This window comes from Gopherus evgoodei, chromosome 11, assembly GCF_007399415.2.
Source record: "Gopherus evgoodei ecotype Sinaloan lineage chromosome 11, rGopEvg1_v1.p, whole genome shotgun sequence".
In the NCBI taxonomy this organism is placed as follows: Eukaryota; Metazoa; Chordata; order Testudines; family Testudinidae; genus Gopherus; species Gopherus evgoodei.
Window position 1 is genome coordinate 41,081,953 of NC_044332.1, and position 17,824 is coordinate 41,099,776.

The window sequence follows — 17,824 nt, forward strand, 5'->3', positions numbered from 1 at the left end:
TCTAATAGCATATATTTAAAGAGAGAATTGCAGTTAGCAAAACATTTGCAGTTGTTCATATAAATTCGTCATGACAGAGTATTAATTTCAAAGAGCAGAGAAAGCTTAACTAAAGTGATGCATTGCTTTTATAATTTGGTTTATGGCTTCATTATTTCCTGAACAATTTACAGGTGTGTGTGTTTGTATGTGTGTATAGGTATATGTGAGCTGTTACGGTAGATGAAAGCAGGTTTGCAAATTTGTGTATTACAAATCAGTAAGTATTTAGATTCTTTTATAATATTGCTTATGGATTTTTGGATGGGACAATATTAGAGCCATGGGTTCAAATTTTGTGCAGTTGCATCAGCTTACACTAGGGATGTTTATTTTTGGCCTCCTAACTAATATTTTATCCTAATGTTCTAATATTTACTTGGTAATTTTGCATGCAATAACTTTGTCTGTAATATAGTTGTGCACATGGATTTTGCAAACCCATTTCTAGGGGCTCATATATCTTTCCCTATAGTTAGTTAATATAAATTAAATATCTCTCTTATTTATAAAAATGGAAGTATTAAGAGTTGGTTTATATGAAATAAAACTTGGGTAAGCAGGTTATTGTGCATTTTGGTGACATTCTCGTTGTGCATGACTGAACAAAAATAAAATGAAAGATGCAGAAAGTCTGTTCTTACACTCTTTATGCAGGTAAAATCCTTTTTAACTCCAGTAGTAGTTTTCCTTATACACAAGTGAAAGGACTGGGCCATAATACTTGATATGTGATTTAAACAACACCGTGTGGAGACCATCAAATTTCTTAACCTTTATCTCTACTATTATCTAGTTTCATTTTTAAATTTCATATTGTTTTATTATGACAATTATGTGCCCTTTTTTTTTGTTCCAGACAAATATGAAAGAGAAGCTAGTAAATACTGGAATGAATTTTACAAGACTCATAAGAATAACTTTTTCAAGGATCGTAATTGGCTATTTCTGGAGTTTCCAGAAATTCTTCCAAAAGGAAGGAAAGATCAGATGAATAAAGAGGAAAAATCTTCTTATCCTGTAAAACTGAATGCTACAAACAGTTGCACAAATGTGGGCTTTCCTGGAATGTTTGAAGAAGGCAAAGATTATTGCCAGAACAATTTGGTGGATGACTTAACTTCTGTGCAAGGACACTCATACAACAAAAACCAAGCAGAACCTGTTGCTGAGAACAAACATGTTAAGAACTGTGAACAAGAAACTGTGAAGCAAGAATCCTTCCCTGGCAGTAGTGCTACTTACAGAATACTAGAGGTATTTTACTGCAGACATTCAACACATAATTTACAACTCCAAATGATGGCTTCAAATATAATGGTTGCTTAATATTTATCAAGGTAACAACTATTCAGAGTTCACAACACTACTTTTGCCTTGTGCCTGAAATTTTCAGAGAGACCTAAGAAAATTTAGATGCCCAGTTCCCATTGAAAGTCATTGGGATTTATCCTTCTAACTCCCTTAGGCCTATCTGAAAATCCCTGATTAAAATATTTTGTTCTGTCTAAACCAATGCTGTGTGACAAAATAGCAAAATTGTACAAGAAAACTACAATTTCCTGTGCAGTTGCCCTTGAGAGAAGAATCTTTTCTGGGCATGGGAGAGAATGTAGGGCCTGATCCTGGTCCATAAGTATAGCGGAAGAGTCAGTGCTTCTGAGAGTTACGGTGTAAGGAGCAGCAAAGCCATTTACCCCTTTTTTACTTCTTTAACCACTGTAATTGTTTCCGTTAATTTGGGATACAGGCTTTATTTGATGGTTTAGTTAAATTTTTGTTTCTGCTTTACTTCCAGGTTGGTTGTGGTGCTGGAAATAGTGCTTTTCCTATTTTGAAAGTTATATGGTAAGCAATGTCAGTCCCCCCAAATACAAGCCCAGCATAAATGAAAAAAAAGTTTTAAGCTAGTCTTATGCTATGAGAAATGCTGGATTGACAGTGCTAGATGCCAGAGTCTTCTGGTTACCCACAGAACAGGGACAATGTGGCAGTAGCCATTCAAGTTGTTCCCCATGATGCTGAGTGAGTTATTTGGCTTTGATTTAGAAGGGGAAACATTGGGTGTTGAGGTGGTAGGTCAGTCTTCAGGCTCATTCATGACAACTACTAAAAAAAGTGTCTGTCGCTTGTGTTAGTTTGGGTATTTACACCAGTCCAGTGGCACTGGACTGAGACCACCAACACTTGTCATACAGGTTTCAGAGTAGCAGCCATGTTAGTCTGTATCCGCAAAAAGAACAGGAGTACTTGTGGCACCTTAGAGACTAACAAATTTATTTCAGCATGAGCTTTTGTGAGCTACAGCTCACTTCTTCAGATGCACAGAATGGAACACACAGACAGGAGATATTTATACATACAGAGAACATGAAAAGATGGAAGTATGCATACCAACAGGAAGAGTCTAATCAATTTGAGATGAGTTATCGTCAGCAGGGGAAAAAAAACTTTTGAAGTGATAATTAAGATGACCCATAGAAGGTGTGAGGAGAACTTAACATAGGGAAATAGATTCAATTAGTGTAATGACCCAGCCATTCCCAGTCTCTGTAAAGGCCTGAGTTAATTGTGTCTAATTTGCACATTAATTTGAGTTCAGCACTGAACAGCCATGAGATAGCATCAACTTCTGGTTCCAAATTCAGAGGTGACAGAAATGGTGGTGTATATTACCACATTGGCAAGAAGTTGTGAGTGTTATCTTTGACCCCTTATGTCACTTCTGAATTTGGTCCATATTCTCGATTAAAGCAGCTCAAGTTTTAGTGACACAGAGATCCAAAGTTCCATGTTGCATTACTTAATCCCTTGAACCATCCATCCCATCCACATAGCTTTTGTCTTCAGAAGGAAGTGTTGTGAGAGAATGTTCTCCTTTCTGTGCATGTTATTAGCTTTCACTGGAAACGATGTCCACATATCAGGGGAAGAGACAGACTCTTTTCTGCTCTCATCTTTGAAACTTGTGTGCAACACACTAATTGTTGTTCTGCAGCCCAATGCTAATAAATTACACTTCTGTAGTGACGTCAGTCCACTTCACAGACATTTGTTAGCCACAGCATTCCTGCGGTATAAGCACTATTGTGTCCATTTCACAGATGAGGAAATTCAGATACAGAGAGATTCAGGGCAGCTGGGAGCATGCTTCCTAGCCCAAGGAGACACACACACACACTAGCTCTGCTCTAGATAGCATGGTAAAAATAGCAGTGTGGCTATGGTGGGACAGGTAGTGGCTTAGGCTAGCTTCCCGAATACAAACCGGCAGACCCCTGGGAACATACCAGGATAGCCCGAGCTGTCACCATACTGCTTGTGGCTCGAGCAGAGCTGGTGTGTGTCTGTCTGCCCGTCCACACTGGGAAGCACCTTCCTAGCTGCTATGTAGACACACCCAAGTGATGTGCCAAAGTCACACAGGAAGTGTGTTGCAGTTAGCAAAAGAATCCAGTCTCCAAACTACCAGACCTTAACCCCAAAACAATCCTTCTCCCCTGAACGTCAGATTATATTGTGAAAGGAGAAACCTGTATTATCAATGAAAACAACAGAAAGTGGTGTTGTGTGGGAGAAAAGACATTATTAGGTACGTATGGAGAAAAACTCAAACTGGTGTGCATTATACAGGAAGCATAATTTGTACTGCAAAACTTCTTTTAATTAAGAGTCTTCCTATTAATCAGTATTTTACTCAGTGATCTCAATTGGTATGCAAATCCTGCATGTGACCAGATAGGTGCGTTAACTCCATAGTATTTAGCATTTAAAACACAGAGGTGTAACTGAAGTCTGAATGCAGTTAAGAATATGCATTGATTTCATATTTGAATTGATGGAAACATCTCTTATCTGCTGGAAGGCACATCTTGTATCCAAGTACAATTCACACTATATTTGGCAATGTAAAATTGCCTTTTGTTTGCACAAAAGAATACTAATACAATGTAGATTCACACTGTGCTTGAAAGAAAACCTTCCCCTTTCTGTGGAATATATATATATATATTTTTTATGATCCAAAATTAAAAATAAAAAGGGATGGTGCTTGACACAGTTAGTGCTTAGAGTTGCCAGGCATCCGGTTTTTGACCAGAACGCCTGGTCGAAAACGGACCCTGGTGGCTCCGGTCAGCACCACTGACCGGACCGTTAAAAGCCCGGGCAGTGGTGCAGTGGGGCTAAGGCAGTCTCCCTGCCTGCCCAGGCTCTGCATAGCTTCCAGAAGTGTCTGGCCTTTCCCTCCGGCCCTTAGATGCAGAGGCGATCAAAGAAGCTCCGCTTACTGCCCCTGCCCCCAGCACTGGCTCCTCAGCACCCATTGGCCGCAGTTCACGGCCAGTGGGAGCTGCGGTGGCAGTGCCTGTGGGTAGTGCACACCATGCAGAGCTACCTGGCCATGCCTCAGACTAGGGTCCAGACATGCTGGCCATGAAATAACTGTCCAGACCAGAACTATCCCTGTTGTTTAACAGAGGCTTTTCGTGCAGTTCACTTCCCACTTTATGAGAAGAGAACAGCTGTTTATACACCTTGGTGAGTCAATTGGATAAGTAGGACTAGGTCAGTCAAAACCCCAACTGCTTACCCTCAATCATGCTAAGGGTTTCAGGTTCCACAAGATCTCACATCCAGTCTGGGACCTGTAATTCCACTGGTTGCCTGAATACAGCTCTTAAGCATTCACAGGGCCGATGAGGGTTTTGCTCAGTAGTGAGATCAAGATCGGCTGTTCTTGGTCCAAGAGGATTCTCCTGCTCCGCCCCCTTAGAGATATGGTCTGCTGAGCTGGGTATACAGCAGAATCTGCTGGGCACAGGGACACATTTTCTCTTTGGTGAGATTTCCTTTCCAAAATCTCCAGCACTTTAGGAGAAATGGTTTTTCTGAGGGCTAATCCTGTTCCTTAATTAGTGGGTCTGCTGCTTGACTTGCCCTCATTTACACTGATTGTTCAAGAGTTGAAAAAATCCTGCCCTGGGTTCTTGACATCTGATGTTTTGATGTGAGGAAAATTTGCAACTGGCTTTGCAGTGAATGTGAGGGGAAGCTAGCACTACAGGAAACCGACATGTATTTTGATGAAAAAAGGCCCAGGGTAATGGAAGGAAACAATCAAAACCACATAATCTGATCACAGCCAGCACAAATGACACCTGGGAACCCAAACGTCTTCAGAACAGTTAATAACTGTTAAGTAATTTCCTCCGTTGAAGCTGAAATAAATATGTTTCATGTTGCTAATTAAATTACGTGCATAGACCAGTGCCAGAAAATCTCTGAGTGGAGTTGCAGAAACCCACAAAATGATTGCAGAGTGAAAGTGTGACCCATTATTGCATATTGATGCAATGCAGCCCCTGGGTATCATCACAAGTATTTGATGGCTGTGACTCCGTCCAGTCGTCTTCCTTCTCTTGCTTTCCACTTACACTTTCTTCCTAGCTTGGTGTTCGTCCTCCCAATTCCCACCCCACGAACTGTTGGCAGATATTTCTACAGCTCTGACCTGTTTGTTTTGTGCTGGACAATATAAAGCATGTTGCTGAGACCAGTGAAAAGGATTTTGATCAAACCTATGGAGCACCCCAAAGAGCTGCATGTGATTAGTACAATAGAATTTATTTAATTGATGTTTGTTTTGTGTTCATAGCAATACCCCTGGAGCCTTTCTGTACTGCTGTGATTTTGCATCGGGAGCAGTGGAGCTAGTAAAGGTATTTCAAGTGTTCACTTTAGAAAGTGTGATGTACCCCATGAGCCTGTCATTCAGAAAGCTGGAAGGAGACCATTCTTGTGAAAGGGAGCACAATGGTTTTGACAACTTTAAACTGGAGTTTTTAATACTCCAAAGAACAAAGTCCTTCTCTGCAGAGAGAGGAGTGAATGCCGCCAGTGGGCCTGTCTCGTCCTGAGCAAGATCCCAGAACAGAATCAGCTTTATGAGAAATATTTTACAAAACTGAATAATTGAAAAAACATTTCTTGAGTCATGGTAAATTGACTAACTACTACTATTCTCTGTTTCTCTTAAACTTAATCATTACAGTCACACTTGTCCTACAATTCAGCCTGGTGTTCTGCCTTTGTTCATGATGTGTGTGATGATTCCTTACCCTACCCTTTTCCAGATGAGATCCAGGATGTCATTCTGCTTGTCTTTGTGCTCTCTGCCATTCATCCTGACAGGTAAATGAAGACTAAAGGGCAAAGCAAATGTGTTTAAAGCTCTTTTATCACTAGTGGTTTTCAAGAATATCAAAGTGAGATGATGAATCTTGAATTTATTATTTAGTAAGCTACATTATATATAATGCAGGACATTTTAAATGCCACATTCGCCTTTTCGGAATCTAAGAGAGAAGCTGGTCAAACTACTTCATTAGTGAGCCTCCTGTCACCATCAAAATGAAATGAACTTCTTCTTGAAAGACATATACCTATTAAAAGTGACAGTGCTTCAAGCAAGTCACAAATTCAGAAACAGGCTACTAGTCTCCCAGAGGGAAATTATTCTTGGTGATCAAAAGCAAATATCTGTGATTTAGCATCTTACAACATGTTGATAAAGATCCAGGCTGCAATTCATTAGTTGCACTCAACTGCATACATATTGGCCTCTTATAAAGAGGATCACTTAAGAGGACCTGGCTTGTTCAGATTAGGCAAATTAATCTAATTTGCACTATATTGGGTTGGGAGCTATTAGCTTTATTACTGAAGCAACTCAATATCTGAAGAACCAGCTAACACTGACAAATTTTGAAAGAATATTCTTTCTCATGGGGAAAAATACGAAAGGGTATATATTATTCACACTTACTATTGAACTGCTCCTTTAACCAGACTGTATAAAAGGAAATGCATATTGCACATGTAATGGTAAATGTGTTGTTTTGAGAACTGCATTAAATATGGCCATCCGTGCTCAGCAGACATTAGAACAGTACTCACCTGAGTCAGTTTTACATTTGAGGACTGTTTTCTTGCCTGAATGGCTGAGTTATTAATCATTAGCTTTTGCAGAAAGACGATCTTTCCCAGAAAGCATATCTCTCCTTCCTGTTTGTGCAAAGATGAGCATGTGAGTCATGTGCAGAAGAGTGTTTTGCTAAGCCTGGGTGCAGATTCCAAACACAATTCAGACAGTAGATTGAAATTTGTGTAAGTGCAGCAATGCAGTGGGCAGGAAACCAGGCAAAATATATTTTATCACACCTTTTGTCCACGGGAGAAATGATAAAATGCTCACAGACAAAATTTCTGAGAGTGTTTTTCCCAGTGACCGTTAAGAATACAATTCTCCTCCCCCACCACCAAGATTAGCCAAATGAATGCTGACATGGGCATTTATATGTATAAATGCATATAGATTTCTGTGTGTAGATTCCTATGCAGTGTAATCCAGTCTCCAAAAGTTTTAAGTACTCAGATATACTTTCTTCATTACAATACCCCTAGACATAAAGTGGTTGCATAAAAAAATTGTAATCTAGACCCTTGTTGATTTTTATAACAATTGTCTAACAGCTTGAAATATAAGAAATGACAAGGAAAACCAAGAGATTGATAATGCAGAGCCTTAAATAAATAACACTTGGGTGCCTGGGAAATGTAAGGTTCTGGGATTATACATTCTCATTCAGCACCTTTGTTGTTAGCCATTGTGTTCTCGTTTTGACAGTTGCTGTTCTTTTACTTTATAAAGCAACACTCTTCTTTTCGGCTAGCAGCCCCCCTTTTGAAATTACATTGTTCTCAAAAACAAGATAATTGGGAAGCCATTAGCCTTCCTCTGTGCCATGTGGTATTCATACTGTGCCAAATTTTCAAAGGGTTCATGCTTCATGTGTGTGTAGAATTTGTCAGTATCCCCATGTGAGTGCACAGAACACACATTTTCACGTGCGGCGTTTCTAATTCTGTGCCCGCCTGTTTGCTCTGAGAACTCTTGTGTGTGTTTGTACATGCAGCTACCCCTTTTATGCTTGGGCAAAAACGTGCAAATTTTGTGTATGAACAAAACAGAGGCCCTTTAAATGTTTGTCTTCCTCTATTTCTGAATTTAAGCACAGGATTTCCTTTAAAAGTGCATGTTTTCCTTTTTGAATGGTTTCTCTTAGCACATAATTCTCCTTTTCTGCTTAGTTAAGGCCTGATCCTGCACCTTCAAAGTCAATGGGAGCAAAACTGGGCTTCTGCTCTCTTGCTAGATTGTGCTTCTAGCGATAGCCTTAAGCATGAGCCAGTGTGTGAGCTGGGGGAGGAGCCCAGGAGACACTGTACCTCAGAGACATCCCTTGGAAGTGCAGTGCCTGTGTGCTCATATCTTGTATTAGAGGAGGATGTATCTCACAATAGCTCTTTTCAGGGTGCAGCATACTCGCTCCTCCCCCACTTAGCACCCAGCCAGGTCAAGGTAAACTGGCCAAAGAAATGGGAAATAGAACAAAGAGCCTTTTCATGAGCGTGACATTTACTCCTTCGGTGAATGCAAATGGTTTGGTGATCTTAGGTAAGGGTAGATTAATGCTAGAAAAGGCCCAGATTCACCAAAATTTCAGGGCTTTAGAGGATGCTAGACTTTTCTTGACTATGCTTCCTGCCAGTATCTTCAGACAAGTTTCTCCTGCCAAATTCCCCTCCATTGACAGATATCAAACTCTTCCTTTTATTCCACTAGGATAGAGACTCGTAGTCCACTGTTGTGTGTATGGTATAAATACATAGATAGATAGCTGGATTAGAGAGAGAGCTTCTTGTCTGCCTCCTGCTCCAGAGTCTTTTGGCAGGAAGATCAAAGAGACAGCCCGATCCACCCTATCCTGGCAGGTAGCCCAACCCATCCTACCTTGGTAGCTGGCTGTTCATTCAGCTTTATGCCACACAACTGCCTGCTGCTTTACTTGTAACTCACTGAAGATCCAGGCTTCCTTTGATCTTGAGGGATTGGATCTCAAGAATCTTACTTTAATCCATTCTGATATTTTGCTAAAGAGGAGGAAAGGACTCTCTCCCACCATTTTATATTATTCAATAAAAGTTCCTTTTGCATTTTTGTGCCTTTGCATCTTTGTAAAAAAAAAAATTGTTCTTCCTACTGAAGCTGTTTGTTAGTGTCTGACATTTTTACGTGATTGAAGACAGTCCCTTCTCACTGAGCCTTCAAAAACAACATGTTGAACCCAGTGGCAAGAGAAAAGCTACGTTTGGAATTACACCAGTGTCACATTTTATTTTCTAAGGATGCAAGGAGTTGTGAGTAGACTGGCCAAATTATTGAAACCTGGAGGGATGTTGTTGTTTCGAGACTACGGAAGATACGATACATCTCAGCTTCGTTTTAAAAAAGGTATTTCCTAAGAGATAGTTTAGTATTTATTTTTCACTTTGCATATCTTTTAAAGGGATAGCACAGTCATTCTATTCACAATTTTTATCTTTTAGGCCGCTGTTTGTCAGAGAATTTTTATGTACGAGGAGACGGTACCAGAGTTTATTTCTTTACAGAAGGTAAAACAAATTTCAGTTTTATAGAAAAGTTCTGAGTGTCTCTTTAGATGACATGGGGTACAAAGCCACTTAAAAAGCTATGTAAGTAATTTTCATACCCCTTTAACTCTCCATTTTTCAAAAACATTAAGCTCATTTTTGTGGAAGATTTTTTTCTTTTCCAGCATCAGACTTTGATTCCCTCCCTCAGCTGTGTCATTGAAGCTTAAGTTATTCTTCAACTATTTTAATTTAACAGCAGTTTGAGTGCCTCTTTTTACCCTTTATAAATGTTTCCTCTGCACTAACATCATTGCTTTATTTCTGTCACTATATCAGATTATATAGAGGATTATACAGGAGCACACAATTGTTTTTATGGGACTAGTAAAAAGTATATAGTCCATTTTTTCCATTTTCTTCTTTTTAAATTCGTAGGACTGGGTTCATCAATTTTAGCAAGAAGTAGGTCTATACTGGGAGGAGTTTCCTACTGGAGATTAGCAGTTTTAATTAATTAGGTACCTTTATGATGATTCTTGGGGTATCCAGGACTATGAGTCACCTCGTTACCTCCCTGCCTCCAGTGAGAAGGAGAACTGCTTGTGCTTAACTCTCAGTTCCCTGACACCTCCAGTCTGTTAACCACCCAAACAATCTCCTCCGGGCTTTGCCAGCCCTTACTTTGTCTTGCAGGTTAACCATAGGTGCACATGAGTCCTTGATCCCCTTTGAAGCATTCCCCTGTAGTGTTCAACGCCTTATCCACTGAACACCCATAGTAACACCAGGCCTGCTGTCCCCAAGGAACAGTGTGCACACCAGCTTGAATGATTCAACTCAGGACCATCTCCTTGTATAATACCACAGCACTGAGATTTATTTATTGTGAAAACAATAATAAGTTTTTTATCAGCAATCGAGATTTAAGAGGTAGTGAGTAAGTATAATGGAAACAGATGGGTTATATAAAACAAAATCATAATACAATCCACAGAGACTAAATTTAATCTCAAATCTAAATAAGTTTGTCTCATCCAGATGTCCTTTGCAGTGCTTCAACCAAGCCTGGTTGTGATCCATTTTCATGAATGCAATAGCACTGCTCGATGACTTCCTAGGTGTAGGATAAAGGGTGTCTTCCTTGTCTTCATTTTATATTCCCTAAAGTTCATTGCTGGTACCTCCCGGAGTCCGGCCAATCCCCACCGTAGGTTATTCTCAGGTGCACTGTCTTCCTGCTAACTTCATATCTCCCCTCTGACTTTGTAAATGACTTCCCTTTGTGTTAACTTATTGTGCTTAATTTGCACGCAAACCAACAGAGACAGATAAATAAACATCCTTGCTCTGACAGAAACCTATTTGTCAAGTCTGCCTTAATACAGATTTGAGCAATATATTTTAGTATGCATACAAAACTCCTTACATAGTATTTGTACAGATCTTACATAACAATATTAATGACCAGCGTAACCCTGGCTTTCGTTTAAGACCTCACAAGATATTCTTTGGTGAACGAGAATGTAAATACCGTAATCAGGATATTCCTGTAACTCCCTTGCCAGTTAGCACTGAGGGGTTTATGGGTCACAACCTTCGACCTACTTTTGATAGCATCCGCAGTTTTACACAGGATTTAACTCTGACTTGCATGATGTTAGCCCCCAGGTAACAAGGGCATGAGATCCAAAGTCAGATCTCTTAAAGAAATACCATTAAGCAGCTAAACGGTGGTTCTTAGGAGCTGATTGTGTTCCCATGACCCATACATAGAGCAGTCTCAGTTTGTGGGTCTTCCCCCTCTCACGGGTCTGGGGACATTCAAGTTTTACTGGAATTTTACTATAATTGGAATTTTACTCTGAAGAGTCTCACCTCTAATGCTTTCTTAAAGATCCTTCCTACTGTGAAAGAAATATCTTTTATACTTGAAGTAAACATGCTGGGCCAAATAATGGACTGGAGAACATGTGCTGGTGCTTTATTTCTGGCAGATCCTGACTGTCTCTGGCAGGTATCTCTGGCTTGAGTAGAATCACCCATGGCTCTGTGAATGACTGTTGGCCTCTTAGGGCTGTTAGCAGTGAACAAAACCTGGCACAGCAGCCAAGGATTTGGGGAACACAAAGGGGAGTTTTATGTGCCTATACCTCCCTGGCCTGCACTGTGTGCAGTACAGCTGGAGCCAAGAGTCTGGCCTGACATCTTTGTAATAAGAGTGGGGAAGTGAGTAGGAGGGATTCAGATATTAACTATGGGGTGGGGGAACCCTAACATGCCATGGGATCTCTTGATTCTTAGCAGAAAATGGGGAGTGCCTACTGTGGTAAATTCTGGCTCCATTTATACAGCTTAAGAAATCTGGTTGCTATGGTGAATTTGTGTTATTAAAAACTGCTGGGTCATGAGTGCCTGTATTATGTGGATCCACCATTGCTGACAGGTCCTGTAGCAAGTACACACATGAGAGTAACACCGGGGAATATTTAATGTTAATGATGGCACTTTGACTACACAGAGGCTATTCTAAAAAGCAGCTGCATCCTTAGAAAACTGGTTTTAGCTTCACCTCTTGGAGGTAGGAGCAGTGAAAAGTTATATAAAGGACAGAACAAAAGAAGTGGGAGGGGCAGGGGATTTAAATAGCAAGCCACACAGGAACAGAGAGTCTAGATAGGAAAAGAAAGCATGAGATAGGAGGGAGCAAAGTCATCCAGCATGTAGCAGCCTCATAGGGGCAGTGGAGCTCTGCCCACTTATCTGAGCCCAGATGGCCCCAAGGACTCTGGACAACCCAAGGGACTCTAACCCAGGGTCCTCAAACTGAGGGTCGAGACCCCTCAGGGGATCGCAAGATTATTACATGTGGGGTCACGAGCTGTCAGCCTCCACTCCAAACCCTGCTTTGCCTCCAGTATTTATAATGGTGTTCAATATATAAAAACGTTTTTTTAATTTATAAGGGAGAGTCACATTCAGAGGCTTGCTGCGTGAAAGGGGTCACCAGTACAAAACTTTGAGAACCACTGCTCTAACCCCAGCGCAAAGAATGCCCTGTAGTGGGAAGGAAATTGCGGCAGGGTTTATGGTGTTCTTTGTTTTGTATGAGCTGTACTCTCTTGGTTTCTATGTGATTAAGTATAAAAGAGTATTAATGTGTTAGACTTTGTGCAAAGTGTGTGTTTGTGTTAACTGCTTCACAACTGCTGTATGCCCTTGAGGGAGTTAAACTTTAATCAGAAGCTTCAGACCTTTAAGGTGGAGTTTACAGGATTGGGTGCTAGGCAGCAGGTCTGTGCTCTGAGGCTTCATCTACACTACACAGCACTGCCTGTGGCATGTAGGAACTTGCCTCAGCAAAAAGCAAGCTGCATCCACACTGCAGTGTGTAGCTACAAGTCTCAATGAAAGGCTGTGGCAGAGAGAAGGTAGCAGGAAACTCCTTGCTGTCAAAGCCCTTCACTGCAGCAAGGAAAGCCTCTGGCAGGAGGGAGGCAGTGGGAAACGGTTCTGTCAGAGCTTTTCCTCCCTTCTGACGACTTTCTCTACTGTGGGGAAAGCTCCAGCAGCAGGGAACTGGCAAAGCCTTTCCTTGCTGCTGGAGCCTTTCATGGCAGTAGGGCCTTTCGCCGCTGCCTCCCCCCTGCCAGAACCTTTCCTCGCCTCATGGAAGAGACTCTGGCAGAAGGCAAAGGTTCCAGCAGCGGGGAGCTGGTGGAGCCTTTCCCCTGCTAGAGTCTTTCTCCACTGATGGAGTCTCTTCCTGCAGAGTGGAAAAGCTCCAACAGTGGGACATCACATTGCTCAAAATGGCAGTGTAGCTGGAGAGGCAGGGCTTGGGCGAGTAGAGAGCATACATACCCACACCTTCAGGACTGTCTTTTCTCTACTTGCCTGTACTGGGCCTCACTGGCTACGCTGCTGTTGTTACTTGTGCTGGGGGGACTATGCAAGTATGTATGATGAAAGGGGTGTGCAGTGTAGACACACCCAGAGAGCCTGCCTTGGGGCAGTGGCTGGACTCCATTCAGGCTCCCTGGGCTTAAAACGTTCTGGGATCATGGGGACACAGGCTTACATTCCCTACCCAGCAGTCCAGGCGGTGACTGAAAGGAGTGCCCAGACAGATTAGTAGCACCTGCTTATCAATAGAAGACATCACTTAGCTGAGGTGCAGTGATAGAGAATGACATTGGCATTAGCAGTTGGGACTCACCACAGAAGATGTTAAAGGTAGTTTTATACAGTAGTTTTTATACTTTAATGTGGAAACCAAGGGGTACATCTACACTGCAATAAGACCTGCAGCACGGCTGTGGCTGGCCCGTTATCTGACTCAGGCTTGAGGGAATTGTCAGAGCCCATGCTCCAACCTGAGCCAAAATGTCTACAGTGCAATTTTTAACCCTGCTGCCCAAGGTCCTGAGCCCTAGTTAATTGACCCAGGCTCTGAGACTTGGTGCTGCAAGTTTTTTGTTGCAGTGCAGACATATCCAGAATGATCAAAATGTTGTATATTTGCCTTCCTCAAATCCAGTGTAACTTGGAACCCTGAAAAAAGGTTGTTATATACTATGAGCAATGTATTCTGGACCCCAGGTGTGAGATTTTATACTGTATTACAACTCAATGATGCCACAAAGATTCTTTCTTTCACAGAAGGATTTCTCATGGACTGTTCTAGCTCTGGGTTATCAGATTACAAAGCAGAGCTGATTCCAGCTCTGAAGAACTACAGTATATGTGTTAAATTGGTAAATTTCTTTAACTGGCTGTATCAGTTTGGTTTTTTTTAATTATAGTAATTCTACTTCTCATTTGGGGAACAGATGAGGTCCACAACATGTTTACCCTGGCTGGGTTAGTTGAAGTGCAGAATCTAGTTGATCGACGATTACAAGTCAACAGGAAGAAAAAAGTGAAAATGCAGCGAGTTTGGATACAAGGCAAGTTCCAAAAACCATTTCAGCCACCTCAGAATAGCCGCCAATAGGCACCCTCATAGCTAAATATATAGTATTCCCCAGAGACCAAAACAAGTGAGTGCATATGTATTTCCTGTGGATCCTATGTTAACTGCTGAAAAGGCAGAAAAAATGTTGAACTGAAAGCATTTTCTTTAAAAAGTGTACTTTTTTGTTAAGAAGTGCTGTGGAAAAATGCCTCTTGTCTCTGCTTGTGTACATAATAAAATGGCCGTGCACTAACCTATTCATATCTCAATGACCTCTTATTATTTGGTTTGAATAGTTGAACAATAATATTAAAATATAACAAGTCAACTTGCTGCTGCAATTCTCATAATTTGTGAAGAGAATTTTAGACTGAAATGGAATTGTCTTGCATGGTTTAAGCACAGGAATGCTGGTTCTCATAGTTAAAGCTGCTCCTACCCTCTCTCCTCATATGGTCCCAGAGCCTGGGCCCTAGCCCAAGCTCAGACCCAAACATCTAAACTGCAATTTTATAGTCTAGCAGCCCAAGCCCCAGGAGCCCAATTCAGCTGACTTGGACCAATCGCAAGTGTTTTATTGCCGTGTAGACATACTTTGAGAAATCCCCTACACCAGGGGCTCTCAACCTTTCCAGACTACTGTACCCCTTTCAGGAGTCTCATTTGTCTTGCATACCCTCACGGTTAACCTCACTTAAAAACTGCCTGCTTACAAAATCAGACATAAAAATACAAAAGTGTGACAGTACAGTATTACTGAAAAATTGCTTACGTTATCATTTTTACCGTATATTTATAAATCAATTGAAATACATATATTGTACTTACATGTCAGTGTATAGTATATAAAGCAGTATAAACAAGACAGAATATGAAATTTTAGTTTGTACTGACTTTACTTTTATGTAAAAAGGATTGTATTTAATTAGATTAGGGAACTTAAGCCTTTCCCAATGGCTAAGTAGCAGTCTGGGATATAGGGTGTATTGAGAAGACTGGGATGAGGTAGCGGAAAGAGGCAGAAGTTGAGGCAGTCATGTTTGTTTGGGACTGTGATTGGCAGAAACACCTAACACTGGGAAGCAGAGGGCTAATTAGAGCCTTTGGACCCAATTGGCCTTGCCCCGCTGTACCTGCAGGAGATGTCAGGCCTGGAGGAGGGGAGTTAAAAGGAGGAAACTTATTCCGATTCAAGGCTGACCAGGAAGGAGATCAGAACTCGGCTTCTCATGCTGTGAGAGAAGCCTGGTTGCAGACAGAAACTGAGGATGAGGTAACCTCGCCTCGTCTCCTGGCGGAAGGGATGACCAGACACTGAGAGACTGGTTGAAATCCTGATTGAAGACAAGCACTTCAGGTTCATCATACCATGGTTTTGAGGAATTTTTTTCTGATTTCTTATGAACCATAATACCCTGGAAGAGGTAGGACTGAAGTGTGACTTGGCTAGAGGGCTAAAGCACTGCTACGTTGGACCTTGCAAGAGACAGCAAACCTATCAGCAGAGACACCTGGCTGTATGAGTCATGCCCTGACAGGCCACAAAGAGTTGTTGCAGAGATAAATCCAGGGATTCCAAGGGCGGTAGACAGAGCATAGCGATTTATGCTTAAGAAATAGGCAAGTGTCCTGTTAACTCAATAGGGTGAGTCCTGTTAACTCAATAATAACTGTCCTGTGCTAACGGTCCTTGGCTTTTGGCCTCAGAGTTATTGTTCTATAAGGACATGATCTGTCAGGTTCATTTAGCTCATGATACAATGATAAACAGTGAGCATTCTCAGGTTAATCTAAATAGTGTGCACACATTGAAGAATTAATGTCTGCAATATATTCTAGGCTAGTAGCTGAAAGCCCATGCTGTCATGCAGGCGTAATTTGTAAAGTCATGTGGAAAATGACTGAGAACTTAAAAATTGGATGGTAACAGACCACGAATCTTAGTGCTGTTTGAACCTTGTGATATACTAAACAAAAATGGCTCTCAGCCATGCCTGTAGTTGTTTCCATCTCTTCACACTGACTCAACAGACATTCTAGGCATGAGAGTGATGTATGGCGTGGTTATGTGGGTGGCTATGATGATTTGTGTGTGGGTTGTATTGGCTGGGTGAGTTGCGTTGACTTGTAAGGGTAGCAGAAGAGGAGGGATTGTTCTACAACGAAGGACTAGTTGTATTTGGAGTTATTGTGTGTGCTGGCTGTGTTGATTTGTGTGGTTGTGTTGATTTGTGTCGGGGAGCGTTGTGCTGGGAGATTTGTGTTTAATTTATGTAGGTGGTGAATAGGTGTATGCTTCAGTGAAGGGCAATGTCTGTTTGGGGTTCTTATGTATGCTGGTTGTGAGTGGTTGTGTTGATTTGTGTTGATTTTTGCAGGTGGCAGTTGGGCACACAGGTGTGGTATTTGAGCCAAGAAATCCACCATCTGTGTGGTCTCCCTCCCAACCAGTTAAGTTTGATGCATCCAAATTAGCTGTAGAGTAAGAATGGTGACTGGTTGAATTACCTCTGATATCGCACTGGTTTAGGATTCTTGGCATGGTATAGACACATGCCTTAGTATGGCTGTGCAGGTGTAATTTTTAAGTCAGGATGGCTGTGTTCTTAAAAACTGGATGGTAACAGACCTCATAACCCAGTGATGATTCAACCTGCTGATATTCTGACCAAAAAGAGCTTGTAGCTGCCTCCATTGCATCACAGTACTCAGCAGCCATTTTAGGCTTCAGAATGACATTCCTGGAATCTTTTTAGATAGATAACTGTAGACCATCAGTGCCAAATCAGTTTATTTTACCGGTTCACAGACATACTACATCTGATAAATATCATCTCTCTCCTTAATCAGAAGTATTGGTTTACAGAGAACCTTATTAAAAGATGAAGTAAGTATTAGCAGAAGCACCTTTTGTTTGAAAGGGTGGTGGTGGTTGTATCAAAATATTATACAACTACCACATTGCACCCTATAGGCGGTTAAGTCTCAGTGAAGGGTAAAGTATTTGGGGCCAGACATTACGGGCTTTACATATGCACACTTCCCATCTAGCTTTTAGCTTTCTTTCCTTTTTTTGTTTGAGTCTGGCCTAACTAAGCCATTGTATTTTTATTTATATTTATTTATGCAAGCAACAGCCATCTGGTTTGCTGGTAGCACACAGCTGATTTCTGTATACTGAAAAATAAAGCAAGATAAAATTTATAGAAAAGGTACTGGGAGTACTGTGACCACACTTTAAGAAAGATGTGGGCAAATTGGAGAAACTCCAGAGAAGAACAACAAAAATAAGATGTTTTAAAAACATAATTTATGAGGGAGGGTTGAGGAATT

At 41.2% G+C, this 17,824-nt stretch overlaps 1 protein-coding gene across 5 annotated transcripts in view; it reads left to right on the top strand.

Annotated features, from left to right (window-relative positions):
* The window catches only part of METTL8 (methyltransferase like 8), a 40,884-nt gene extending 26,136 nt beyond the window's left edge, over positions 1-14,748 (top strand). For all 5 annotated transcript variants that reach the window (XM_030579254.1, XM_030579252.1, XM_030579253.1 and 2 more), the window contains 7 exons: positions 899-1,296; positions 1,838-1,887; positions 5,696-5,759; positions 6,092-6,231; positions 9,288-9,394; positions 9,490-9,555; positions 14,367-14,748. In XM_030579254.1, the coding sequence (XP_030435114.1) occupies positions 899-1,296; positions 1,838-1,887; positions 5,696-5,759; positions 6,092-6,231; positions 9,288-9,394; positions 9,490-9,555; positions 14,367-14,530 (989 nt within the window). In that variant the 3' untranslated portion in view covers positions 14,531-14,748. The remainder of the gene's footprint in view (positions 1-898; positions 1,297-1,837; positions 1,888-5,695; positions 5,760-6,091; positions 6,232-9,287; positions 9,395-9,489; positions 9,556-14,366) is intronic.
* Positions 14,749-17,824: the final 3,076 nt, after the last annotated feature.